At 44.3% G+C, this 27,854-nt stretch overlaps 2 protein-coding genes across 3 annotated transcripts in view; both read right to left on the bottom strand.

Annotated features, from left to right (window-relative positions):
* LOC125004111 (voltage-dependent T-type calcium channel subunit alpha-1I-like) overlaps positions 1 to 5,017 on the bottom strand; it is a 44,685-nt gene extending 39,668 nt beyond the window's left edge. Inside the window, exons 1-2 of the mRNA XM_047578494.1 lie at positions 4,522 to 5,017; positions 2,081 to 2,361 (exon numbers count right to left, since the gene is read on the bottom strand). Coding sequence (XP_047434450.1) covers positions 2,081 to 2,337 — 257 coding nt within the window. The 5' untranslated portion in view covers positions 2,338 to 2,361; positions 4,522 to 5,017. The remainder of the gene's footprint in view (positions 1 to 2,080; positions 2,362 to 4,521) is intronic.
* Positions 5,018 to 14,232: 9,215 nt separating this feature from the next.
* On the bottom strand, positions 14,233 to 27,821 carry LOC125000631 (E3 ubiquitin-protein ligase RBBP6-like). Of its 2 annotated transcripts, none has more exons than XM_047576211.1 (20): positions 26,673 to 27,821; positions 26,160 to 26,259; positions 25,902 to 25,941; positions 23,356 to 23,397; positions 23,135 to 23,223; positions 22,907 to 23,003; positions 22,646 to 22,788; positions 22,365 to 22,537; positions 21,924 to 22,027; positions 21,447 to 21,832; positions 21,280 to 21,343; positions 20,916 to 20,973; positions 20,774 to 20,822; positions 20,354 to 20,680; positions 20,134 to 20,229; positions 18,389 to 20,027; positions 17,198 to 17,862; positions 16,996 to 17,066; positions 16,816 to 16,903; positions 14,233 to 16,309 (listed from the first exon to the last, which is right to left on the bottom strand). In XM_047576211.1, the coding sequence occupies exons 1-20, from the start codon at positions 26,836 to 26,838 to the stop codon at positions 15,319 to 15,321; spliced, it is 5,388 nt and encodes a 1,795-aa protein (XP_047432167.1). In that variant the 5' UTR covers positions 26,839 to 27,821; the 3' UTR covers positions 14,233 to 15,318. The 2 variants fall into 2 exon arrangements, with proteins under 2 accessions (XP_047432167.1, XP_047432156.1); XM_047576200.1 differs by having other exon boundaries at positions 14,233 to 16,312.
* Positions 27,822 to 27,854: the final 33 nt, after the last annotated feature.

Below are 27,854 nucleotides of genomic sequence, written 5' to 3' on the forward strand. Positions count from 1 at the left end.
AGGAAAGTGCTTGTATCTGAGTGATGGAATTAGCTTTTCTCATCTTTAAACAAAAGGAATAGCTCTGAATGTTTCATGGACTACTGAATAAGTTATGCCCTGTGTGTGTGTGTGTGTGTGTGTGTGTGTGTGTGTGTGTGTGTGTGTGCCTACCCCCCACACTTCCACGTGTGTGTGTGCATCTGTGTGTTACATGTAACATAAAAGGATCGGGACAACTGCCACGTGGAAAGCTCAGCACTTCACAAAGTAGGCACCTCGTTTCCCACTTAGCGGCGTCACGTCCCACAGATACAGGAAATAAGAGAAATCGATGCAGCTCAGAAGGAAGGAAGGAGCACAAGACCACGTTATATAAGAACAGAAGCCAGTCCTGCTCTCGTTCCAAATAAATTGGTTGAATGCGCTGTAGGGTGAGGCGATGTACAGTACGTTGTAAACACGGCTTTAAAGAGCGTGGCTTGTTTTTTCCTGGGAGGGGGGGGGATGAAAGAAGGAAGGAGATAGGAAATTAATTTGTAATACGCACTGAGTGCAGAACAGGCACAAATGAGGGTTCACCTCGGGAAAAATGGGACTTTTAGCTCTTGGGGCCTGTCCTCCTCCCACCCCGACTCCTCTTCCCCAGCGCGCTCACATTAAAGTCCCTGTCGAGCAACGTCCACCCACATTACTTCCCCCGCAGATCACTCAAAGTAACGCGCACGCACGGACACTGTGAGGTTAAAGCATCAAGGAAACATAAATGAATAAATATGACTCGGGACGCCTGCAACTAACCAAGCTATAAGGACGCACAGAGGCGATCTGACAGACAGACAGACAGACAGACAGACACGCAAAGTCATATGAAAACAAATTGTGCGAGCGGAAGTAACCAGGCCGTCGGGGCAGAGCTACACTGTTGCCAGGCAACCAGGTGATTCCTCTAAAGAGCCTCTCCGTGGGAGATTCCCTCGTTTGTGTGAGGGCATTTACTCCTGTGTTCGTATGCTGACTTTACTGTGTGTGCGTGCATATGTGTGTGTGTGTGCGTGTGTGTGTGTGTGATGGTAAACGTGCGTTGTTGCAAGTGTGTGCCCAGTAACTTAGTGCTGACACAGTGAGCGTACAATGTTCTGGGATGCGACCATGGTAACAACCCAGCAGGCTACAAAAGGAGCTTGGTCCATGGCATTTGTAGTTTTTTTTTTTTCTTTTCTTCTTACCTCTTCTTCTCCTCTTGGTGTACATTTTATTTATTCAGCAATTATGTATTTATATTTTATGGAGTACACAGAGTGCTGACAGTGGCAAATACCCACAGACGTGCACGCTGACAAGTGCGCAACGACACGCGGGAAAGAAAAAAGCTGGGGAGCGCGCACTCACACAGACACCGGCGAGCACGCACGGAGTCGTAAGCTGTGGAAAATATTCAATTTGGAGAGCCTCAACAAATCCCCGAGGTGTTGCTGACGTTTATAGATGCTTCGGAGTATTCATAGCATCTCACACACTACAGCGCTGATAACCGCACACCTACTCACACCTTCCCGTCTACAGCGAAACCGGATCGAGGTGGAGGCAGGGAGTGAGAGACGGGGAGGGGGGCGGGGAGGGGAGACGGGGAGGTGAGACAATGAAGACAGAGGCAGAGCGAGGTTTGGGGTGTGACGTGAGCCTCTACTATTTGTGACTCCGTCTCCTGTACAAACGAGGGCCAGTAACAATGCAACTGACAGGCGACTGTAACCCTGGAGATTCATTAGGGCTTATCGCTATGGAAACACCCAATCAGAAAAAAATGTTAGCCATCTTTCCCTACAACTAATGGGTCCAAGGAAATACCTGAGTTCCTCCAAACACGCAACCACACACACACACACACACATTTTCCTACATAGGCACGCAATACTGTTCCCATCTCCCTCGTGTTTAAACATAAAGTAAACATCCAGGCGCTAGGTGCCTTGTATGTACAACAGCTTTGAGAAAGTGCAGAGCTGAAACCCAAACAGACAATGTCTCCCTCACATTATAAACAGCAACGCACGCATTATCGCTGCGCTTCAGGTGCGCTGCCAGCAGTGGAGGATATGGGTGGCAGACGGCTCGAAGGCACCAGGAGCGGGGTGGGCTGGTCTGGGTCAGAGCCAAAAGAACCACCGGCGCCAGAGTGGGGTACGGCAGCTCATCCCTTTCCTCCTCGTCCTCCTCCTCTTCCTCCTCTTCCTCCTGGTCCCCCTCTTCCCCCTCAACTGACACATGCACCCTCTCCCCCTCCTTCTCCTCATCGTCTTCCGCCTGCGTTGGTCCTCGGTGCTCATGCAGGTCTGGCTCCTGGATGCCCATCATTGCCGTGCTGTGAGCAGCCTAAACCTAAAACGGGATGTTGGGAGGGGAGGGAGGGAGGGAGGAGGGAGGGTGGGGGGCACCAGAGGGAGTTTCAGGACATGACAACATACGAAAATGAGTGTGTGTGTGTGTGTGTGTCCACTAAATGCTTCTGCTGCTTTGCCTTGTGCCCGGCACTGCAGCTCGCAAAACAAGCTGGAACTGCGTTGAGTCTCATGCCCGCCATGCTGTCTGTGAGCAAATAAGCACCGACATAAGAAAAATAAAAATAAAAATTCTGACAATAATCGACCTTCAGGAAAGCAATCCTATAAGTCCTCTGCAGAAAAAACATGAATCTACATAAATGTAAACAGAGTGGACTAACAGGCATGAGCAAAAGGTGCCAACACAGGGTCAGTGTTGACAACAGGAAGCTCTTATAGCTCTCCATACTAATCCCACAGCTGTTACAATGCCGTGATGACAACCGGCCATTACAGTACTGGGGATGTTTTTAATCCACGCTGGCTTTAAACAATCTGGAAATGCAGAGATAAAGTACCTCAGATGGTCACTTTATGTCACTGGGTGGAGAACAGGGTGGCAGCGCCGGGCCCCCGACATTTTCAATGCATAAAACATTTCCATAAGAGTGGTTAATCTTAACTTTTTGAATTTTGTTTTTTTCCCTTGAGCTATAATTTACTTCTTGAAGTGCAATCTGGAGCTACAAATGCTGACTGAAATCTCACAGAGCTTCGCAATATCAGAATGATAATCTCTGTCTAAATTAAGCATTTGATCATAAGAGCAGACTCATTCCTTGGCTCCAGATTGTTTTCTTATTATTGTTATTTCACTACATTTTCTGCTTTACTGGGCACTATGCTGGGGGGTTGGCAGGAAAAGATGGGAGCTGGAGCATGTGACACAGTCCACATTGTCACGAGTACACAGAAAACCCATCCCACCGCTTCGCCGTGTGCTCATTCCATTGCTTGTTGATCCCCAGAGACTCTGGCGAATTTATTCCGAAGCCAGTTTGTTATTAAGCAGAATCACTTGGACAACTTAAAGAAAAAGAGCAGGACAATAGAAGTGAGGGCCAGCCCTGGGTCCGTGCAGACGTATAGAGTCTGCCTACAACACAACGGGAGAGCTGGCATGGAAGTTCACAGCTTACAGAGAAAGTGAACCTGTGCGAGTGCATTTGATGAAAATAATGAGACTGAATCTACCACTATCCTTCCATCCTGTGTGTTCATCCGTCACACGTAGCCCGGCCTGTTTAAGGAGTCCGGGGCTGAACAGTTTAAGGCTTTTTTTGTTGGGATTCAATAGTAGCTGTTGTGTGGTCATCAATTAACCATTGGAAAAAAAAAGAAAACCATTTTTCTGCACAGCTGAAAACCTGAGACCTTTCAAAACATATGAGAAAAAAAAACTCATTATGTGCCTCCCTTGTTAAGAGCCAGACCATGTGTGAATTAAATCATCCCCGAATCTCAACCAGTCACCAGAACACAATATATTCATAGCTCTAAAAGACCTCTGCAAGCCATTAACTCTCCTTTTCTATTTGGACAGAGCACTCACTGCAATAGCATAATTCGTCTTTACCGGGAATGTACAGCAGCGTGTCTCACGCTGAACAAAACAAAAGAGAAAAAGGGCAAATACAGTAGCAAATCTCCATAACATATATTCATATATAATTATATATAACACCCAGGGCAGTGATACAAATCCTTCTGGGGGCTAAACTGACGACATCTGTGATGCCACAGCCTTTGTCAGCATTCCTCTGTGTCAGATCAGTCTAACGAAAAACAATCTAATCCTGTAATGAACTGGAGAATCAAATAAAACCAAATATCTCAAAATAGGCACCAACATTTCCCTGATATTATATCAAATGTAAAATGCACCCTGAAGTACGTTGAGGTCACTAACTCATAATATAGAAGCACTGGCACTTTATAACTGTCTCTGACAATATACATATACATTTTTTAATTCTTTACCTTTTTGGGGAAGACACACCGCCATTGACACAGAACGACATCATAAGATCTGGACATTTTCTATTGTGGCACGGGCTTTTACCCAGCGTTGTGCCCGGGACAGGTGAGCAGAGGAAAAGTACATTATAGCATACAAAAAAGGGCAAAAAAAAAAAAAAACTTTGCCTCATGTTCTCACCGGGGAGCAGCGTCCATCCACCAGCGTTCCTCACTCCGGGTTCGCCGTGCGCCCTGAGCTCCCGGAGCCCTGGTGCTCCATCTGAGAGCAGCCCGCTGGTCCTCAGCCTCCTCCGCCCCCCAACCACTGTCGATATCCAACTCACGGCAGGGTGAATCAAAAAAAAAAAAAAAAAAAAAGGATGAGAGAATGGGAGAGGGGTGTGGCGCACAAGTTTTAATAAACGGGAAAAGTAAAGTTAAATAGGACCTGGCGGTCCCCAGTGCGTCTGCGTCCCCTCTTCTGCTGGACGCGCTCTGCGATGACAGGTATCGGAGTTCAGGCGCACCGGGGAGAGGGAGAGATGCGTCAAGGTAGACAGAGAGAGGCCGACCGGAAATGGTAGATTTTAGCTTCAAAATAAGACAGCGTAGTGCCGGAAGTTGTACATATATTTTTTTAAACATTAAAATAGAAAAATAAAAAAACACAGAATAATTAAATAACTTGTTAGGTGATTAAATAACTTTTAATTAGTCTAAAGCATATATCGAGAAGAAATCCCTGTTGTTACAGAAGTTGTTTTAGCTAGTTTTAAGCTACTTCACAAAATCAGTCGTCAGTCCTTTGATGAAAATATAGTTTCATTAAAAATGCTACTCTTTCAATGCATTCATATGAAAAACAAATCGTATTGGCTTATAATGCTGTTCTAATAAATTGCTCTTTATTTTATTTAGTTATGTATTTTATAAATTGTCGCCTCAAATAAACCTGCTGGCCAGGTGGCTAGCTGTTAGCTGCTACTAGGATAGGGGGTGCAAACTGAAGCCTTAAAATTTAAGATTGAAGAGGAAATGCAAAACAGCCTTTGTAATTTGTTTGTGTTTTTATGTTGTTGTTGTTTGGTTGGTTGTTTTTTGTTTGTTTGTTTTTTTATTTCCTTTAGATTTATGATTTGTTTGTTTCCCACCATTTTTACTAGGTTGTAATTCATTATCCTTAAAGCCTGCTGTAGCATCTATCCAGTATCAGACTGTCCCACAACACAGATTAATAGTGGATTAATTCAATGATTATTTAAAAAGAAGAAGAAGAAGAAGAATGTGGCACGGTGTCCTCTTCAATTACCGTTTTATTTTGAAGGTTTTGAGTGGCGTAGCCCATTCTGCATATGAGATAACTTGACACTGATGAAGCGAGTCAGAGCATGTGACTTTTCCCCTCGATCTCCTCCGCCTGACGGTACCCTCCATCCCAATATCCCTCTTCCTGCCTCTGCCTGGCGGTTATCTCACCAGCCAACGACCCCGGACAGTGTGTGTGAGCATGTGGGCGGTGGGTGCTGTCATCCAGTATATGAGATGAGGCTCCACACAGCCTCGTTCAGCAGGGGTGTCCACTCACTAAACCCAGAGAGCTCCAACACAATACCTCTCAAATCAGCTTATATGCGATGTCAGGTTTCAGAGGGCTGGGGATTACTAATGACTGATACTACAAGCTACTGTATATCATTTCCACAATAGAAGAAGAAGAATGCTATCCAGACCCCTTATTCCAGGGGGGGGAAAAAGGAAAGAAAAAATGCCTTTTGTAAAGTTTAAAATACATTGTTTGATCAATACTGGTAAGTTTACATTTGATCAGTTTTTGAATGATGAAACTAACTTTTGTTAACTCAATAAACTTGCCTTTAATTTACATTATTTAGTTTATCCTCCCTCTAAAGTTCACTCTTTTGAAAAGGCATGAGGTGAAACTAACTAAGCAGAATAATGGGAGGGTGAAAAAAAAAAGCAGAATAAACACTGTTAACGTCTTAAAATACTACTGAAATTAAACTACCGCTTATCTTTCTGGGGGCTCCCTTCAATTCCCTGAAGGGCCCTCGGCGGTCCCCGGTTCCCATCACGGGAACAGTCATCAGAGCTACAGCGTTGAGTAAGTCTTAGCAAACAGCTTACAGGGAGCACTAGTCTTAAATGTTCTCCTGCTAATTTCCTAATATCTACATGTGGCCTCTGAATATTTTTTTTTTTTTTTCCTGGGCATGTTCTGTTTGATGTTTACACTCCATTAGACAGAAAGCAAGAGTCCCGCGGTAGCGGCAGCGAGAGGCTATAACGCTCATTAGACGCTCGGAAACAAATTTGGATGGATTCAAATTAGACAACTGTGCTATTCCTGGATCTTACTAGCAGGGCAAAACGTTTAAAGTTTGCTGCGCTGGAAGAACAGTCATGTTGTGGCTTAAATGACAAGGATTTATCCTCTGTGCAGAGGCCATTTTTGGACATTTCAGATTGAGACTGGACGGACACGGCTCGGTAAAAATGACAAGTTCAGACTGAACATAAAGCCCATAGATTACCAGAGCAGCAAGAGGCTCCCGTCATGGTCGTCATCCGGAGAGAAGAAGGGAAGAGAGCGGATTCATATTATACATTTGTGTGAACATTTGTCATTATTAGCCTATGAAAATTTCAGATGTGGTTAAAAATAAGCTTTGTAAGGTCACGGTGACCTTTGACCATCAAAATTGAATCAGTTAATCCATAAATCCAAGTCAACGTGAAGAAATTCCCTCAAGATGTTTCTGAGATATCGGATTCAAGAGAACAGGACGGACAGATGCACCCACAATCTGAAAACATAATACCTCCGGCCACAGATCTTACTGCCATAGTGTCATAAAAAGTATGATATATAGAGGTATGTAATAATGTATGTGTCCTTACAATGATGATAATAATAATTAGCTGCTGTGCCATATGTTACCATGTTAACTGTTGTCTGCATGGTGAATATTATTATTAGGATGTTAACTTGTAAGTTTTATCTTGTAAAGATACTATAGTGTAACATAATAACTTTAAAATTCCAAGTACAACCGAGGATGTACGTAAAGATCACAGACAGCACAGAGATGGATGGCGAAGCTGCTCCTCAAAAGTGAAGCCAAAGCAAGTATAGCTCCCCCTAGTGACTGGCTGCAGTATAGGTCATAAGCTCCACCTTCTTAATGTTAGTGTATGTGACCTGCACCAAACTCAAACACTAAAAAACATTCATGGATGGATTTCTGTAATTTTAGGTAGTTAATATGATGTTGACGCATGTTCAAGTGTCATTTTTTTGGATAGGTTTTGTTTTAGTTCGTTATTTGACGCTATAGAAACATTGATGGGACATAAAGGCGACTACCAGTCGACAGAAAAAAATGAACTTCAGGAAATAATCTAATCAAAACAAGAGCAGGTGTGGGCCCTGGCATTTATTGCTATTCTGTATATATACATGTATATACATGATGAGAAGATGCACTGCTGCTGTCCCACACCTACGTCAGACTCCTGTCTGGTTATATAATGAGGTAGTTGTATCGGTCAATGGGTAACATGTGTTCCGGCTGCTGACAAACCACCTTGGGAAAGGAATGCAATCGGGCTGAGAGCACCCTCTCTGACGGAGCTGTGTTCACGCCTGCCCAAACAAACCGACCCGAGGGATAAACGTTCCTGATTTATGAAACAGCGACCAAGGCGTGAAGGCACCCTTAAACATGGGCATGTATGGGGTTGACTTGCTTCGAGAGGAAGCTTCAAGAAGCCATTTGAAAAACTGCAGTTTTTAACGCTTCCACAGTGGGCTCCATTTTTTTTTAGTCCTGGATGTGGCCACTTGGTTGCAGACAGGTGGGGATTAAAAAAATCTGGGGTCTGTTAACATGCCATCAGCATTTAATTATGGTGCTATTTCAGGCAAGAAAAGAAAAAATTCTGCATGCAACTGAGCATTGCCCGATCACCAATCAGAGCTACTGAGCTATAAACAATTTCAATTCCACTGCACTCATCTAGTCCGCTCCTCTGTCCATCATCTCATAAAGCCCACCCGAACTATTTCCCATAAAAAGTCCCCAGCAGAGCAACTCCAGACCAACTTTCAAACAAAAATAGAAACACAACAAGTAAGGATTCTTCCATACAAGGCTCAAGGATGAAATAAACGCTCCGTTGACGTTGTATTATTTTTGGACTGACGTGTTGAACATGTTATCAAAACACAAAAGAGGCTTTCGGAACAACAGGTACCGTCTTTATCAGTGCCAGAGTCCAAATCTGCTGATATGTGAGACTGAGTGGAGATGTGTCGGTGATGCTGGATACGAAGTGAGAGCATCGCCTGAGTCAGAGGACAAATTATAGACATTTTGCGCAGGACCAAATCAGCTGATTCACATCTAGAGTCACTAAAAAAACTAACATCAGGTGATCAGTCTGAGTAGGGAAACACGGCGCAGCACCCAATCAGCAGCCCACGGCCGACAGACTCCTCACAGCTATTACGACTACAGCACATCAAAGATTTAGTGTGTTTCAACAAACACAGTTTAAGATATCTAGGACACGTTCAAGCACACAGACACTCTCACAGACTTCAGCAGGTAATATCTTCCTCTCCTTGAGACGGCATCCAGTGAGCAGCGTTTAATCCTCTGTGTATGTGTGTGTGTGTGTGTGCGTTGGTTGTAATCACTCGTTATTGGGTCTCCCTGGCTGTGTTTCCACTCCCACTCCCATTCGTTTTCCCTCTCCTTCCAGCTCATCTCATCATTCCCATACTTACTGTCTTGTGTAACTCATGCAAGACTCTTTCTGCTCCACGGAATCATTTCATGCATTTTTCACTCCAGCTCTGTCACTGTGGTGTGTTCAAATGCTGGTTTACATCCGTACTGAAATTACTGAGACGCACACACACATGCGTGCACACACACAGGGATACATTCCCTCTGTTATTGGTCGAGGATGGGTATCTAGGCCAAACATCATTATCAGTGTGTGGTAGGCACCCCTTGGGTGTGTTTCCATGGTGACCATCACATAACATTATATATGGGGAAGTGTTTTATTCCACGCCATTGTCACAAATACGCGCGCACACTGAGGGAATTCGATTACAGATCAATAATCCAGATCAGTCATTGAAATTGCCATGACAACAACCTGAGGGTACATCCTGATACAAAGCTCAAACAGACACACAGCACAGAACGGACACGTGTGCAGAAACACATGAGCACTATGACACTGAGCCCACCTACTCCTTTACTTGACCTGGTTACAGTAGTAGTACATCAAATAACAGAGCACACACACACACACACACATGGCGTGGTCAGCGGTGTCGACTTCTTGAAGTTTCAGTTTTCAAACCGGGAGGACAAAGGAGACAACAGTAATTATATGTCTCTGTTGACTCTAAATCTGTCTTTTCTGTCACTGAATGTGTATTTACATTGTTGTTAGCATTAGAGGCCATTCTTCAGATGACAGGCTGCAAATGTAAATATGGGGTGTCAATACCAGCCATCTGGCCATACCTCATATCCAGTCCAATGAAGCATGAGACAACACATCCAAAACCAGGTGAAGTAAACCTTAACAGCACAAAAAAAAACTCTTGTAGGCATGAATTTAAAGGATGGAAAGTAAATAAAATAAAAGTTAGACCACTAGAAAATGAATTAAATAAAGTTGAACTATAAATATTGTACATATCATAGTCACTGATATGTAGTTTTTACAGCAGTATCAACACTGTAAGAGACAGATACGTGGTCTAAATTATATTTGATGCCATAACCGATTAACAAATGTGTAATGAAATTATACTGTCACACTTTTTGTACTGATTAAAATATCACAATTCAAGGCTAAAACATAAAACTAATACCTTCTGTAAGTGTTGTTGAAGTAGAGTATGTTTTTAGATTTTTAGCTAGCAGCGTGGCTCCAGGCATGGCTGTGTTAGCAGGTCCATCCCTCCCCCTGAAATGTCTCAACAACTACTGAATGGACTGACATGAAATCCTAATACATCAGGACAGTTTCTCTCTTTTTCACACAGCATGTCCCTTTTTAATCCACCTCCTAGCAACAAACCAAAACCTCTCTTCCTTAACTCTAGCCAGAAAACACTTTTTCAACACAGGGCGTTGACTCGAAGCACAGAAAGAAACAGCACACTGGCGAGAATTATGTCCTTAGAGTCTCTGTCAGTAAAACATTCACGTTTCACTCACAACAACGCTTATTTGAGGAATTATTTTCTTTAATGTAGCCACGTTGTGATGCCGTGTTTCTATAGAAACCCAGAACAGACAAACCAAACCCTGACTCTAGCGAGGGCCTTCAACGTTGCATTCTGAAACCTCACCACTAGGTGTCTCTACACCCTGAACTCAGGTCCTTTAATTTGTTATACATGTCATTTAATGGCACTACAAAGAAACACACACAAAATTATGCAATGTTTTGGATTATAAATGCAGAACATCATCATGCAGGCAATGTTAGTGTGACTAAGTAAGAATGCCCACATTAACATTTACCTGCTAAGGCACAAATTAATTCAGTACAGCCTCCGAGAGATGCTACCTACGCACTCTCTGTGTTGCTGAAATAATACTAGTTTACTAACAGTTTATTAGGTACTCGAGTCCAACAACACTTACTCAAGTTTCATGATGTTCAGTTGTTTTTTGACTGTTTTGGACATCAACATCAAAGTCCCTTGGGGGCTGAGGGGGCAAGGTTTAATTTTTTTAATTTTTTCCTGTTGTTTTCTAACTGTCTCCACTGATTATATAATGTACATATGGATAATTTTCCAGTCTATATTTCGACTATAATGTAAAGCATTACTTTGTATGTATTTGTAATTTTGAATAGACAGTTCAAATCACTGGTGCAAAGTCACCAACAAATCAGAGTTGTAAGTAACTTTGCCACCAAGATAACAGGCAGCTCAAGAGCAGATATACACTGCGATGTATGTGGAAGGATTCAATTATTCAGTAATGTTATCCTGACTCATCCTATTTATTTTACTAGATTCCACACAAATCTATCAGACTCTCTCCATCGCCTCGTTTATGTGAGCATAAATGCACACTGCTTCATGCAAATGCATGGGCAGCCATGCACACAGAGCCAGCGTCTTCCCTCAGACATTACGTTTATGACAGGAGATAAGACAGAGTCAGGCTGTAAGCAAGTCAGTGGAGAAACATCTTTTCTGACAGTAGGCAGAAGGGAAGTTGCTTAGCAACCTTTGGCCTTGATGACAGGAAATGATGTCACGCCTGTACGACACAACCAGGAGCAGACACACACAAACGCACAAGAAGATAACAGGTGCACACATGCTCACACACACACAGACACAGAGTGAACCTGGCAGTATGGTAGATGTGGTGGATGGGAGGAACAGTGAGTTGTGATGATAATCTGGGCAGGGGTTAAAATATTATATTAATCTTCTCTAATGGTCGCACAAGTCCATTAAGGGTGACCTTGTGTGTATATGTATATATGTACACACACACACATGTTCTTTCAACCCATCTGTGAGCCCCTGTCCAGCCTGTGATCTGTCTCTGTGATACAGCAACGAAGACATCTCCAGACAACATAGACTTACACAACTTTAACGCACTCAGACACACAAACACCATGAAGCTCATTGCTGTGCGCGTTCTGGGACGGGGGGGAGAGAGAGGTGGCCACACACGGGGGTTACATTTTGGAGCTGAGACACATGAGAGAAGGCTTTCACTGTTCATCTGTTGCCCTCCATTGTTAAAAGTCGCAGGACTAAGAGCGCCACACGGTGTCCGACGTGCGTCACTGCACGCCTCCTTTCGGGACGTTTCGCTTCAATTATTCATGCTGGGAAAGGAATGAGCTGCCAACGACCCCGAAACTCAGTATCGAATCCGAAGCACCCTTTCAAGAACGTGCTCCATCCTCGGTGAAAAATACAGTCATTTCCAAATATATCTGATTCTCTATGTGCTGCAGTCCATCTTTGTCTCTGATCCCACGCGCTCTGACATTTACTGTATATGACATAATGCAGCTTATACTGTAAATTCTCCCTTGTCACAATTTGGACTTCTCGTTAAACATAACAAATAAATACATTTCAAATGAGGACGAGTCCAGTATTATGACTATACGTTAAAAACTATTATTAATATCAGCTAAGAACAAAACTATTACATTTTATTATGTTTGTGGCTTGATGTTACTTCACCATCATCAGTGTTTGCCTCTGGCTAAACGGTTTGCAAACGATAAATATAACTTTACTCAGATACAACAAACAAAACTCTATCATCTCTGAATAGAGATGTAGATTTTTTTAATATGTGCATGGCAAAGCTCTTCCATTTAGTGAATTTCGAATGCGTTTCCACGTTGCTGGATAGTAGGAACTCGGAGGAATTAAATTTGCACGGGAAAGCAGAGGGAGCTAATGATGTGCACATAAATGACAGAGCAACTAATTAAATTCACACAGCAAACAGAAACACAAAGAGTTTAGCAACCGGTCTGAATAAATACGTGGAACTTATTCAACCGTACGCCGTGAGGTGCAGAGCAGAAATAAATCGTGATGCACCAGTAACAAAAAGACAGAAAACAACACGATATATGAATATGTTGTATATGCAAATTGATACGTACACAGGTCATATACACTGATCAGCCACAACATTAGGACCACCGACGGGAGGAGTTAATGACACTTTTGAAAACGTTCAAAAGCAGCCGGGCACAGGCCCTTCATAATGTTTTGTCTGATCACTATATGTGCACATGTATCATGTATATGTAGCCTATTGCTGCTTTCCAGTAAAAGTCCTACAGTTTAGATAATGAATTGAACTCTTCTTCCATTTTTTTATACATAAACGTGAGTTATAATTTTATAAGGGCAAAAACATTGGTGTTTTAACCCCTGTGGTGCAGTGTGTATTTGTATGAATACAGGTTATAAATATTGATGAACCGTAATACTTAAGCTGCCATGTGTCTGTGTTTTAGGTTCTATGCTGCAGAGTTGGTATATAATATTACTTTATAATATTACTTTATGACTTTAGATTCCCACTGGTCTCTTCTTCCTTCACTCCAAAGGCATCATGTGTCGGTACACGTTGTTTTTGTGAGACACCACAGGAGACACTCTCAGGAGACCCATGTCCATTCTGTGATGAGTCAGGAGACCTACACAGTGTTATGATTCATCAGTGTTTGTTGGACAAAAGTTATTAAACTTAATCAAAGATCCTTTGGAGGAATTCACTACCTGAAAACTTTTTTTTTTTTTGCAGTTTTTGTGTGTTTAGTCTTCAAAGATCCGACTTGACTGTAGTCAGTACTAACACTTAAATATGTCTGGTAAACAGACAAAAACGAGTTTTCATAAAAATATATGAACCAAGATGTATTTTGGTAATGTTTTCATCTCCACTGCTCTTTCTGAATATTTCAGTCAGAATCATCATTGTATTGAGTTATATATTTTCAATTTATTTATTTTTGTTTTATTTTTAATGTTCTTTTTTTGATTCCTCATGGGGAAATTCCTTCTGTGCATTTGACCCACCCATTCGTTCACACACTGCCTCAGGTTGTCTGCGCCCGGGGGCAAATTGTGGGTTAGATACTTGCTCAGGGACCACGGCTGTGGACAGGACGGGGGGTGAACCAGTGGCCTTCGGGCTTCATAGCTGGGATCTGCTCTTCGGGGGTTTGTTATGGCCTCATCTCAATGTTAAAAGCTTCAATTCCAAAAACATAAAAAGCTTAAATGTAGCACGTATTTGTCTCAGCAAAGTAAACATCACACAGATAAAACACAACTGAAGACATATTTTTGAGGTCAAAACATTTTAATTTAATAAAAAAATTGGAACAACCTGTTTGAAAGAACACATCTCTTCTTATTTGTCCCGTTTCTGTCACATTTTCACTGTTGGACCAGCACGCACACACATCCACTCACTGACACGACACTACTGCACCTTTGGAACAAAAAACATGCGAACTGATTTGTCAACACTTGCTAGATTTATACGATCCAGTGTAGAATCAATCAATGCATAAATGCTTTAGCTTCAATGACATCCTTGTGATTTTGTATGTTTCTAGGCCAAGAGTCTAGTAGGAACATCTTAGGTTGTCCATAAACAAATGTTTTGTTGCCTTTATTTTACTTTTTTTTGTTGACACGTAAAGAAAAAGATCAGACCCACTGGCATGAACTAAACTGCCTATTAGATTAGACCATCAGTGCTGAAAATGAATTAATAGGAACTATACAATTTGCAGTTAATGTGCTAAAACGTGCAAAACTGCTTGTACAGTCCGTCAAAAAGAGCGCCCAACGGGCCTCACAGCAACAAAGGTTATTCTATATTTAAGCCTTGATCACATGGGGGATGTGGGCAAAACAAACCGAGGAGAAATTATCGTAAGAAGCATCTATTTACAAACGAGTCAGAGGCAGAGAAAAAGCTTCTCGTCCTCCTCTGCAAAGAAGCAATCACATCCCTGAGTACAGTGTTTGTTAATCCTATCATTCAGACCAACTTCTGCGTGATCAGTTATCGTAGTCGTGTGTTCGTTCTTGTTCAGCTCGAGGTTGATCGCGATAACGCAGCACATCATCATCACCGTCTTCACTCCTCCTGACCCAAAGGTTGACATCAAACACTGAAGAGACCTCAGCAGCTTGTCGTAAAGCTGCGATTCGGGCATCGTCAAGTACCGTGTGTGTTTGGAGAGCCGCGGGGAAAAGTTTGTGTTCGAGTCAGACGGCTCTCCATCAGTGTCACAATCAGAGACAGTTCATCCATCCATCCATCCGAGTGGTGGAACATAAAGCACAATGACAGCGTCGGCCGTTACTCCTGGGTACGTCCTCATCTGGGTATTAACTAAGGAAGCCGAGCCTCCGTTAGCACGGAGACGCCTCTTCTGCTTTCTCCGTCTTCTCGTCCTCTGCTCCTTTGTCCTTCTTCTTTTTGTGTTTCTTCTTCTTGTGTTTATGCTTGTGTTCCTTTTGCACGTCTTCCTTTTCCTGGCTCTCGTGTTTCTTGTGCTTCTTGTGCTTCTTGTGTTTCTTGTGTTTCTTCTTCTTCTTGTCCCCGGCGGTGGCCGAGTCGCTGTGGTTGCTCGGGGAGGCGCTGTGGGAGGGCTGGCTGAGGGACGGGCTGCCGCTGCCGCTCTTCCCTCTCTCGGGCTCCGAGCCTTCTCCTTCCCCTTCGCTGTAGTCGGGCACGAAGGCCGCCTCGTCCGTCTCGCGGCCCAGGTCGGAGCACAGGCGCTGCCTCCTGGGCTCGGGGCCGCGACTCTCCTCTCGTCCTCCTCGGCTCTCGGCCGCTTTCTCCTCCTTTGCCGCCGCCGCCGCCGCTCCTCGCCCCTCGTCTCTTCCTCCGCCTCGTCTCTCCTCTTCTCTAGCGGAGGATCTCCCCTCTTCTCCTCGAGCCCCTCGAGCCTCTTCTCTCACAATTTTTGTTTTGGTTGGTTTGTCTGAACTGCTCTGTGCCGCCCTGCCACCCTTAACGTCCTCCCTTGGCGCTCTCCCTTTCTTCTCCTCCCTCACGGCTCCTCTCCTCTCCTCCCTGGGAGCGTCCCTGCTTTCGTTCCTCGTGGGTTTGGGCGCCTCAGGCTGCCCCTCCCTGCTTCGGCCCTTCTGAGGCACAGGTGAGGGCTCCTTGGCTGCGCCGAGTCCGTTTTCCTGCCCCTCCTCGTCGTCTTCTCTCTCCCACTTTGAGCGAGGAGGAGCCTGAATGAGCGGCGGCTCCTCTCTGGCCGGGCTGAGGTCTGGACTGACGCTTGGGCTGCGGCCACGGCTGTTGGCAGGGCTGGACACGGGCAGCTCAGCAGGTTTAGAGGACGCGCTCTTCTGGTCTTTATCTGGGTCCTGCTTTGGTTCTTGGGCTGATCTACTGTTGAGGAAAAAAAAAAAATGTTTTAGGTGACTGAGAAACAAGAAGACTGGTAAAATAAGCAGCAGGACTGGAAATAAGTTGAATTATTGCAGTTCCAAAATTGTATTTATTCATATTCTTCTATAAAAACTAAATAAATTAAAAAATAGATGTGTTTAATTTAAATTAAAAAAAAGTCTTGGATGCAGCAAATCTGCTCGACCGAGGAAATCGTAGTAAAGCTCTTATTCATGTTTCTGCTATGCTTTATAATATTGATCATCACAATAATTATTAAATTTAATCATTTGTGTCAGGTTTTCCACATTCATGTTTTCACATATCCCAGAAACAGTTCAAATATGATGGAAGATAAACACTATACATCTGACAGACAATAAACTCAGAGCTACTCCATGAACAAGTTAATTTGATCTGAAATTTGCAGAAAAATCTAACATGATTAACACAGCAGCACTAAGGTACTTAAGTCTATAAAAACAGGGGCAGGACAGACTGACCTGGTGGACGTGTCCTTTTGGTTCGTCAGAACCTTTCGGCTGATCCTGGGTTTGCTTTTCCCAGCTGCCTCCTGAGCATCTTTGACCCCTTTCAGAGAATGAGAAGAAAGGTAAATAGGCTTGATGAAGGTTTATTAACATGGCACAAGACAACATCTAAATCACCAGTGTTCACGTTACCTTCTCTGTGCGTAGCAGCTGGTTTCTCTCCTGAGGGCAAGTTCCTCTCTGTTCTGTCCTTGGACACACTCCTGGGAAATAAGAGAACATAATTACACCCGTTAACAACTGTGTTTACAGACAGGACCAGTACATCAGGCTTTCACTCACTCACTGATATGAAGTGTGGTTTGACATGTAGCAGACGAGCAAACATACCAACCTGTCTGATTTAGCAGGTCTCTCTGACCCCTCCCCTCTGTCCTTAGAGGATGTGCTTGGTTTCTCCTGGTGGTCCGTCAGCCTTTTGGGGACGGTAGATTTCTCTGCAATGGTCATTTTATCCAAAGAGACTGACCTAGATCCTCCACTTCCACCACCAGAGTTCTTTCGTTCTGTCCTCTCTGACTTCTCTCTGTCCTTGTCCTTTTCAGCGGCAACTGCTGACTTCTGCGAGCTTGAGCCAGAGACTCTGTCCCTCTCTCTTTCAGACGCAAGACCTCTGTCCCTGTCCCTCTCTCTCTCTCTGTCTCTATCTCGGTCTTTGTCTCTGTCTCTGTCTGAACCGGAGGGCCTATCTCGCTCTCTATCCAGTCCAGAGTTGCGGTCCTGGTCTCTGTCTCTGTCTGAGCCGTGGTGTCTCTCTCCAGCACTGCTAGGCCTCTCTCTGGAGATGCCCCTCTCTGTGGACGTCGACCGCTCCTTTCTCCCTGTCCCCTCCGCTGCACTGCTGTGTCTGTCTCTGTCGGAGTTGTTAGAGGAAGCCGATCGATCGGAGGCGGACGTCGTCTTTTCAGGACCTGACAGGCCTCTGTCCGAGGCGGCCGTCTCAGTGCTGCTTCTTCTCCCCACATCTCTGTTCAACTTGATCCTCCTCAGCGGCTTCGTCTGCATGTGAATGGTCAGATAAATAAAAAGGATTATTATTATTACAATGTTAAATTCTCAAACTCCTGAAGTGACAAAAAGACTAAAAGTGACTGATCTGATAAAAAAAATCTTGTTTGCTTGTGGGGGTTTGCAGGTATTATTAGTAATTACTGGAATCTGAAAGGTGCCAGTTTGATTTATTTAGAGATATTTCTGTTCTGAAACTATTTCTTAAAAGCCACAAAACTAATGTTGTTATTATTGCTGAGGCCACCACAATATTTCACCTATAGTTGGAAGATCTTCCAAAATGCATCAGCTTTCAGGCCTGTGTTAAATCCTGTCATGTGTTGGATCTCCCTCCCATTTAGACTAACTCTTATGTCTTATGAGAGGATGCAAGGGAAAGGGCGCGATGCTACGATTTCATGAACTAATTTCAAATCTTTCAAAAGAATATTGATGTGAAACATAAATTCTATTTTTTAATTTTTTAAACCTATTTACTACTGTTTCAGCCAAAAACTTAAAACAATAAACGCACCTGAAAGTCTATCAGTGGTCTAATAGCACTTCGATCTGCATCTCCTCGGCCCTGCTCACGGCTCCCGGACAAGGGGAGAGGACCAGGTCTGTCAGAGAGCAGCGGGACTCTGTGCAGCGGGGGCTGATGAGACAGGTGAGAGTGGGAGAGGACATCAACTCCGACCCCCAGTCCGTCTATTCTCCTGAGCTTTCCGGGAGGAGGTCCGAGTAAAGAGCGTCCCTCTTCTCCCATCCTCCTCCGGCTATCCACGGGGGACTGCGGGCGGTGGAGGAGCGGGAGGCCGTGTTGATGGGGGAGCGGAAGGATCCCACCGCCCTGAGGGAGATCTCTTCTTCCCCGCATGTCGTGGCCAGAACGAGAGCCGTCATGGAGAGAGAGATGAGACAGCGACATGTTCTGGGAGGACAGCGGTGGGGTTTTCAGCAGAGGAGGCCTCACGGCAGAGCTTTTAGCCTTGTCCTTTTTGGGGGTGGTTGAGTTTGGGGCGTCTTCTGGTTTGGTTTTGATGGTCTTTGACGGTTTAGCAGCAGAGGGGGAGGATGAGGAGTCTTTCTTTTTGGTCACCACCGGCTCTCCAGTTTTTTTCTTCACCTTGTCGGTCTTTGCTTTCACAGGCTCTGCCTTTACCTTAGGTTTCACCTTTTGATTCTTGTCTTTCTTTGTTTTATCAGACGAGGTCTTTGACGTCGACTTGGTTGAAGGTTTAACGGAGGCGGCGGTACTTTTGGAGGTAGACGTTTTAGAGGGCGCGGTACCAGCAGAAGGCCTTGGGAAGATGGGAGGCGTTTTACTGTGCGATGGTATTTCGTCCATCGGCTCATCTCTCACAGGAGTGGCGTCCCCTCTGTCCATCGACTGTCGTGACGGCTCTGGCTCATCACCAGTCTTCCTCTTTTTCACTTTCTTTGTCTTCAGGACTTTAGAGCTGGACTTGGCCCCCGATGATGATGTGGATGGGGGGTGGTGAGGTGGACCGCCCCTCTCTTCTCTGCCTCTTCTCCCTCTTCCCTGGGGTGAGTAATCCCTGGACAACGGGGACATTCTTTCCCTCTCTCTCTCCCTGTCCCTGTCTCTGTCCCGGTCTCTGCTGCCGTGTCCTCTGTGGTGCAGTGGCGGCTGCTGGTTGTCATAGTCCTTGTAGTACTTGTTGTACCAGTCCTCGTACTCTTTCTCCCATTGCCGGAACCGCTCTCTTTCCCATCGGTCCTGGCCTCCGGGACTCACACCCTTCATATCAAACGGCGGCATTTCCCGAGGGGGTGGCTTTCGTAAACCGGGGCTGCGGCTTCGGAAGCCACCGGGGGAGCGAGACCGAGACCTGTAGGGCCCCGGTCCTTCCGCTCCCTCCCAGCCTGCTGCCCGGTACGAGGGAGGGGACCGCGGCGAGCCGGAGCGTCTGTAGCCGTAAGACCTCGAACGCGAGCGGGATCTCGTCCGCGAGCGTCCGTAACTGCGTCCGTTGCGTCTGGAATAAGGGGAGCGGGGATAAGAGCGGCCGTGGGAACGTGAACGGGAGCGGGATCGACTGGGGGAGTAGGAGTAAGACCTGGACCTTGATCTGGATCTAGATCTTGACCTCGATCTAGAGCGAGAGTAAGGAGAGCGGCTGAACGGGGAGCGACTGTATGAGCGAGACCTGGAACAGAAAGTGTTTGAGAAGAAGGGAATGAAATAAGGTTAGAAAGAAAGTAGACTTTACAAAGACTACAACTGATGGCTTCACGCTTTCACTATGAAATTACCTGGAGTAAGATGGTCTTCGCCTCTTTGGTGGATTCCTATACTTCATAAGCTCTTTGTGAAAGTCTTTAGTAAATTCATCCAGTTTGGATGTGACTCTGTGGACACAAAGACAAAAGTACATAAACCTGTTGAGTGAAACTTTTACGGTTTGTTTTAAAATGATGAAATGTTCATAACTTCTAACCAAGAGACGTTTGAGGACAAACAGAAGCAACTCACTTGTCCTGTCTGTGGTGCCTCTGTCTGTAGAAGTCATCCTTAGAGAGGGGGGGCTGCGAGAGGGACAGCGGAAGTGGGACAAGGGGGGGCTGGGTGCCGGGGGCAATCCAGGGAGGGTTGAGTCCCGGTGGCCCAGGGGCATAAACGGGCTGGTGGGGCTGGTAACTCATGGCAGGAGGAGGGATGAGGCCGGGGCCGGTGGTGTAAGGTGGGGGGTAAGGCTGCGGTGGGGGTGGGTAGAGGGAGGGGGCTGGGAACACTGGAGCAACCGGTGCTGGAGGTGGCGCTGTCTGGAGATGAGGGGAGGGGTGCTCTCTATTTCTGTACCTGTTATTAAGACAGGAACACAAAACACGATGAGAACGATCCCTGCGATACGATCGTTTATTAAGTCAGACATTTCCCACAGACGGGTCTTACCAGTGTCTGCCTCCGCCTCGGTGAGAGTGGTTGGGCCGTGACGGATGACCTAATAAAGCAGAGGAACAGTCTGTGAGCGGCCACATGTAAATCCTTTATGTTGATTAAATCGCTTTAAATAAGGGATGAATGAACGTCTCACCTGGTGGAAGAGGAGGCCTCGTAGGCGGCAGGTGGCCAAGAACAGGTAGAGTGTAGTTCTAGAAATAACAGTGAAAAAAGGTTGTTGAGTCAAGTTTCATTTATCAGACTAATATACACAGACAATTTAATAAAAAGTGTGTTGCAAAAAGTATTGTATGTCTTTAAAATGTAACAGATGAGCTTTTAATTTGTTATAATTAGCAGAGGACTTCTTGAATTTAGGCAAAAAATATGCATGTGGGCTTTTAACAATAACAATATTAATAATAATTAAAGTAAAATATTTCATTTATGAATGGTTTTAAAAGTCAGTGAGAAGGGGCAAACCAACACATCAACATTCAAGCTGAAGATGAACTCACCTGTGATCCACTCTCTGAGGATCTTGATGAATCTGACGTCATAGTAGGTTCTGGTTCCGTCTCACTAAAATATAAACAGAGACACATTACGACCAGTAAATACCAGCTTCTAAAATGTTGTTTTCCATGTATGTTACAAGTACGGACTACTCTCAAACTAAACTTACCCTGGCGGCGGTGGTTCGCCCTGGCTGCTGGAGAGCAAAGGAGAATGTCGGTCGACGGGAGCAGGAGCTGGTGAAGCATCTCGTCCTTCGACGGAGGCGGCGTGAGGAGGAGTAGGAGCAGCAGGAGATGGAGCGGCAGGAGACTGAGCAGCTGCAACAGTAGGAGCAGGAGCAGCTGAGGAGGCGGGTGCAGGTGGCGAGACCTGTGCTTGAGGGGCACTGACGGGGGCGCTCGTTGGAGGAGGGTGCGTGACATTAGCTAGTAGCGGGTCCTGCTGCCTCGAGCTCCGAGGTCTGACCAACTGTGGCGGAGGAAGGGCCGCGGGCTTCATTTGTTTGCGCGCGTGTTTGGTGTACCCCGTCTCATTCTTGAAGTTGTTCACGGCCTGCGCAAACACAAACGGATTATTAGTTGTTTTAAAGATGGTTCAGTGGACACAAGATCACGCTGGAGCACAAGGAAGAGTGAGGGAATACCTGGCGAAGAAACTTGTTGGCAATGAGGTTGTCGGGTGAAACGTCCGACTGTTTGCATGTGAAGCAGATGTGCTCCTCCGAGTCCAACAAGGCCGTCCTGATGCCTACGAACAGACAGAGATTCATAACGGACAAGCTCTTTATTTACCCTACGGCATGTTTGTTTTAATCGCTTTTTATGGCCTTTGATAATCACCCAGAGACTGAATAGGAAATTGCTCCAACCGTCGGGAGTCTGAACAACTACACATAATATCCCGAGGTTGGATCGCTCAGGACAGGCCACGCGTGACCAAACATGCCAGTAAACCGCGCAAAATTACACTTTAAACACATAGTTTTGGGGCCAGAGGCAGTAATATATTAACATATTCCAATAAAGGTAATTTTCTGCTTAGCAAGAGGATCTAAACTGCTAAAGCACAAGAGGCACGAACTCACAATCATCGCAGTAGCTGTTTCCACAGCAGGGTATGACCACGGCGTCAGTCATCAGGTCATTGCAAATGGGACACAACAGTTCGTCTGGGATCGGGTCTGTGTCATCCTCGGAGGACGACTGGTCGTGGGGAACAAATGGAGGCCGCTCCTTCTTTCCTTGGGCGTACGCCTCCCTAATAATTGAGATTTATTTATTTTTTTAAAGGATTATACACAGACACAAAAAGCTATAACGTGTAACAAACAGCGTATATTTGAGTAAGTCTTTGGTCGACACGTACGCATCTATGGCAGGTATAGCATATTCCCCAGTGCTGGTTAACATGGCTCCTTTGGTGCCTGGCTCTGCTTTCACCATGAAGCTCTGCGGGATGCCTTTACTAATTCTTACTGGCTTGGGACCATCCACACTCTTATCCTGCACCTAAACACAAATTAAAACAGACAAATAATCATCAGAAAGGTGACTCAGACTCTTATTTCTAGTATAGTAAAAATGGAACAACACAGACAACTAAAACCTAACAACACACGGTCATTACCATCACTATGGGGCACTGGCGAATGTAGTGACCGGCCTTTCCACAACGATAGCAGGTGTAGTGAGCAGGCGGAGGTCCGATTGCCTTCTTTGAGTAACTAAAGAGACAAGCCGAGTAAAATGTCTTAGACCTTCGAGCTTCTACATGAGAGAATAAAAGTTGAGCAAACATCCACACGTTTAAACTGCAGAACAGGGGTAAGAATAAGATATATATGTCTATACTAACTGTATTGGATCATAATCATGGTTCGACTGAGACATCATGGCTTTAATCTTGTCCTCCTCTGATGCATTTGCGTCCACCAGGTTAGCAGTCTAAAACACATAATGGACAGAGAGGAAATAAGAGAAAAGGAGTATGTGAACCCCTCTTTAGGGAGGGAAAACAAATAACATCCCATGTATGAAATATTTTTTGTGGAAGTACAGCGTGTACAGAAACGGTACCTTGGCAAGTTGGGCGAGTGACATAGAGGGAGAAGAATCCGTCTGCAGGAGAATCAGAGTACATACATTAAAGGTGTTAAGACCTAACAGATATATACAGTGGAAGACAAGAACCCAGACATATCCACCACCACATCCGTGTCCAGTTCATTAGACTCCATCTAAATGTTTGCAACAAAATAGGGGCGTTTGTCGAGTACTCGGGGAGCTTAAAATAACGCAGGTACACAACAGTCAGCAATGCAAAATCAAGACACGGGTGACAAGTCGAGCACGTTACGTTCATCCCTCCGCTGACTGTCATAATTCCTCAAAAATGATAAGTGTGTATCTCAAGTGGAAACTTAATTAAAAACAAAAAAATACACACACACACCCAACATTAGGGATGCGAGACACAAAACTGAAGATTAATTTCTGAAAGGAAATGTCTCTTGTAGAAAACGAAACATGTAGCATTAGCTGCAAGTCCAGATTCCATCGAATTTGCGGGAAATAAAAAGGATATAAACATTTACGATCACCACTGTATGGAAAACATTTAACACTCATAAGCTGCATTCACATTTAACAAATAAAGCAAGCTTACAAGTCTAAGCGCGTTTATCGTCCAAGGCTTTAAGTGCTTATGTCCAATGGTGTCTGCTTAGATATTTCATACCTTCTTAACTACTACAGTTTATCAGCAAATTCAAATTACACACCACCAGCATGTGCCTCTATGTCCGAAAGCTTACTATTGATAGCAGAGGGCGACTTTCCTCAAAGGAATACTTGACATTTAATTTTGGTGCTCAGATTTGCCTTCATCAGGCCACAGTGGTCTCATTTTTTTTTTTTTTTTTTTTTTTAAACAGCTTGTCAAAAGCAGTTGTCAAAACCGTTGCAAGCTCATCAAAAACTGTCCAAGAATACTTTCCTATGAAAACTAATGAGCAAGCATGGGTTGGAGCCAGGTCATTTTAAAAAATGCAAACGCTGTAGACTGTCATGATATCACACACGAGTGTAGATTCCTTTGCTTTGAAAAAGTACCCGACGGAAGGAAAACAACGAACTGTTGTCAAGTGTTCCTTCAAACGCCCTGCACCACTAGAGGTTGAAGGATAAAAGCGGTGAAGGGACGTCCCTGCAATGCAGGTCAGGAGTTGATGGATCATTAAGTCTCAAGCACAGACAAAACGTCATAGTGCACACCAACAAAAAAAAGAATAAGCTACTCTGCCTGACTCTTTTAATAAAGGTCTGTTAGTAAAGTAAACAGGTGAGCGGGGTGGGGCGCCCATCGTGATATGCAGGGCTTCGAGGAAACATGGGGTTTTGCAGAAGGCTGTGGAGGGAACACACAGGGATCTGGTGCAAGCGGTTCTGACACCGAACCACTGAACAACTTTATTGACAGGTTCTGCAGCTTACAGCTTACAGGACACACTACACCAGTATACGTCTCACTGCAGCAACCAAGGAAAGGCCTCCAGAGAGTAAAAAAGGTTATTTACCGATGATGCGTCTAAGCACTTTGTGATCATGTCACAACATTATACGTCAGTGGCCAAGTCACAGCATCAAAACTTGCTTTTAACGGCTTCCCCTAAAACCACTGTTGTAACAATACAGTTTAAACTATTTCTGTTCTTTGCAAAAAATAGGCACTTAGGCATCTGAATTAAATCAGTGCAAGTCAGCAGGGTATGAATGTCAGCCTTTACGGTTAAGGGTTATGCAGTCCATACTCAGTGCAGAACAGAACATCTTCAAGATGAAATTGTACAAGACAAAACAGTTGACATTGGAAAGCGTTACTGAACAAAAAAAAAATCTGAGTGTATTTATGTTTAGCAGCTTTTGAAATTAAAAAAATAAATAAATTATTGGCAAAGCTATTCCACTCACACAACTTGTCTTGTAATTGTAATCAAAGTTAATTACAATCGTTCCCAGCCACACTTTAGTTTTTTTTTTTTGGGTTATTAAACCACATAATAAATTAATTTTTTTTCACAGAAAATATATGACAATGGATTATAAATACAAAAATATCATATTTTCCTTTTACAAACTCCTTTAAAAAAACATTTGCCTGGTCTGAAGCAGGCTACAAAACCATTTCATTATGAAATACAGTCATTAACAGTTAAAATTATTTCTCAGTCAATTGTAACGTGGCAACAATTCAACAGTTGGTCAGTTCAGAGCATTAAAAAAACAATGGTGGATAGTCTGTTGTTTCTCTTATCAACCTCGTCTTATCCAGTCAATGACCTTTAATTTGCCAACTTCAAAATAGAAAAATAAAACCTGGGTTTTTAGAGAAACAACAAACATTTTAAACTGCGGTGATTTCTGGAAACCCTCCCCAAAAAGACATCAAATGACATATAGAGGCTGAGATCTCAACACAAAAATGTAGCCAACACACAGTGAACAGAAGATACAACTCGATCTTTCTTGACAGAACGTTCTCGAGATAAGTGACTAAAGCCAGAAAGAGGGGGGAGAAAGAGAGGTGAGGAGGAGAGTGTTGGTTTTGGGTTTGTTTTACATACGGGTCTAGAAGATCCCACCACAGCTGTGTCAGAACGATCTCTGCAGGAACAAAAAGAAAAGAAACCATCAGTTACTGACATAACTGGACGGACAGGATCCACTTTTGATTCCTAATCCTATTATAGAGACATCTGATCTACGCTCAAAAGGAATTTGTAACAAAATCCAGAGGAAAAGCTATGAATTATTTGGAAACATTAGAGTCTGAAGTGCTCAATCACGACTCTGGCATCGGTCTCACGTTTAAATGTACTTACACAATGAACGTCCTGCCAGCTGGTTTGACTCCACCAATCGGAGTGCGGCGGACGATCACGGACGAGTGTTTGGGGATGTGGGCTTCATCGTCCGTGTACTCTGTAAAACATGACAGACACGTGTTAGAAAACACAAAACAGCGCGACACTTGAACATTTTCACCAAAACCATTTCACACCGCGTTTATGGACGTTGGCGAAAGATGCACGACAATCGTACAAATGGAAGACAAAATATATAATGTCTGCAGGCACTTGTTAAATAAAGATGAGCTCTTTAAAATGACAGAACCAATTCTTTATTTTCTATTTATTTAAGAACACATAATTAGCTTAACGGAACAAAGCCCTTTGAATAACTAAGTCCTGCGGAGCATAACAACCCAAAACATTTCCCCGACCAAATCTACTGCTATGAAAGATGATGCTGCCAATTTATCATATCCACCTTGTCTACCACATCAATCTTTTTTTTATTTCATGTGTGGTGTAATCGGTCAGCTGATGCCATACCTTCCAGAGTCTGCGCATTGGTGATCTGCAGGTCGCAGTCTGTGGCCTTGAGGCGCTCCCGGGTCATAATCTGCCTTTTGAGCTCGCTGAGGGTGATATGCAGCCCATCGAAAGTGACTGTGTTGTAGTCCAGTTTGGAAGAAAACTTATAGTGAACACACGACATTTTTTACAGGTCTAAGCACTTATCAAGTCAATCAAAGCACAAGGAAGAAAACAAAGGCCTGCTATAACAAAAGGAAACAGCGTCAACACTGAACACAGGAGGCTAAATCTGGTGACTTTAATGGGTAAACTTTCTTTATAATCGCTGAAACACTGCGGACAAGGAAAGGACTATAATGGGAGGGAGGGAGGGGGGGTGAGATTCAGCTCCCAGGTGACGACACAGTCCTTATTATTGCCCAAGAAAAATAATCGAGATCGAGGTGTGAGGCCGGAGCCATTTGAGTTCTTTAAAGTCCAACAAAACACACGGTGCCACCAAATCCAATGGAGTCCATGTAGCACAATAGTAATTTGTTACATCGATGTAAATGAGGCCAAGTCCGTCGTGAAGTGTCCTTGATAGAAAGCCCGCAGGGCCGCACTGGTAGCCTCTGGTGCGGCTAGCAGCGGGCCTGGGTTTTCCCTAACAACCGTCCTTGTGGTAATGTTGAGCTTTTTTTTTGATTCAGTCCGTAATTAGAGGAGACAAATGCCGCCCCACAAAAAGTCCACAAGCGTGCGTGAAACTTCCCGCAACGAGTCCATAGAGTTTACGTTTTCACTGATATACGTCAAATGGATGAATCTTAACCCACACTGTTGCGTAAAAATGCTAAATTAGCTAATGCCAAGGCTAACATGCTACGCCTCGAGATTAGCTAACACAATATGAAACAACCAGTGGCCTAACAAAAGCTAACAGCGGATGGTTAGCGGTGCTATGCTAACAACGTTGACCCGTTAACTGGCGAATAATTTGACAAAATCCCGCAGTCACGTATTCAAGACACAAAAAAACATCCTCTTCGATCCTCTGTCGTTTTCAGCCTCGAAAACTGAAAGTTGTAAATCCAGACGACTCTTCAGTTTAAATCCATAAAATCCATTTCGGTGATGCAGGCTTCTTCTCTCCTCGCTGTTTCATCAAAATGGCGCCGGCCGGAACCGGAAGTATGAGGGGATTTAGGTTTACCG

This window comes from Mugil cephalus, chromosome 2 (genome assembly GCF_022458985.1).
Source record: "Mugil cephalus isolate CIBA_MC_2020 chromosome 2, CIBA_Mcephalus_1.1, whole genome shotgun sequence".
In the NCBI taxonomy this organism is placed as follows: domain Eukaryota; kingdom Metazoa; phylum Chordata; class Actinopteri; order Mugiliformes; family Mugilidae; genus Mugil; species Mugil cephalus.

Coding starts and splice junctions, on each gene's coding strand:
- LOC125000631 (XM_047576200.1), bottom strand. CDS start 26,838: ATGTCGTGTGTTCACTATAAGTTTTCTTCCAAACTGGACTACAACACA. Junction 23,224..23,355: donor CACTCGCCCAACTTGCCAAG/GTACCGTTTCTG, acceptor TATGTGTTTTAG/ACTGCTAACCTGGTGGACGC. Junction 22,538..22,645: donor GCTATACCTGCCATAGATGC/GTACGTGTCGAC, acceptor CTCAATTATTAG/GGAGGCGTACGCCCAAGGAA.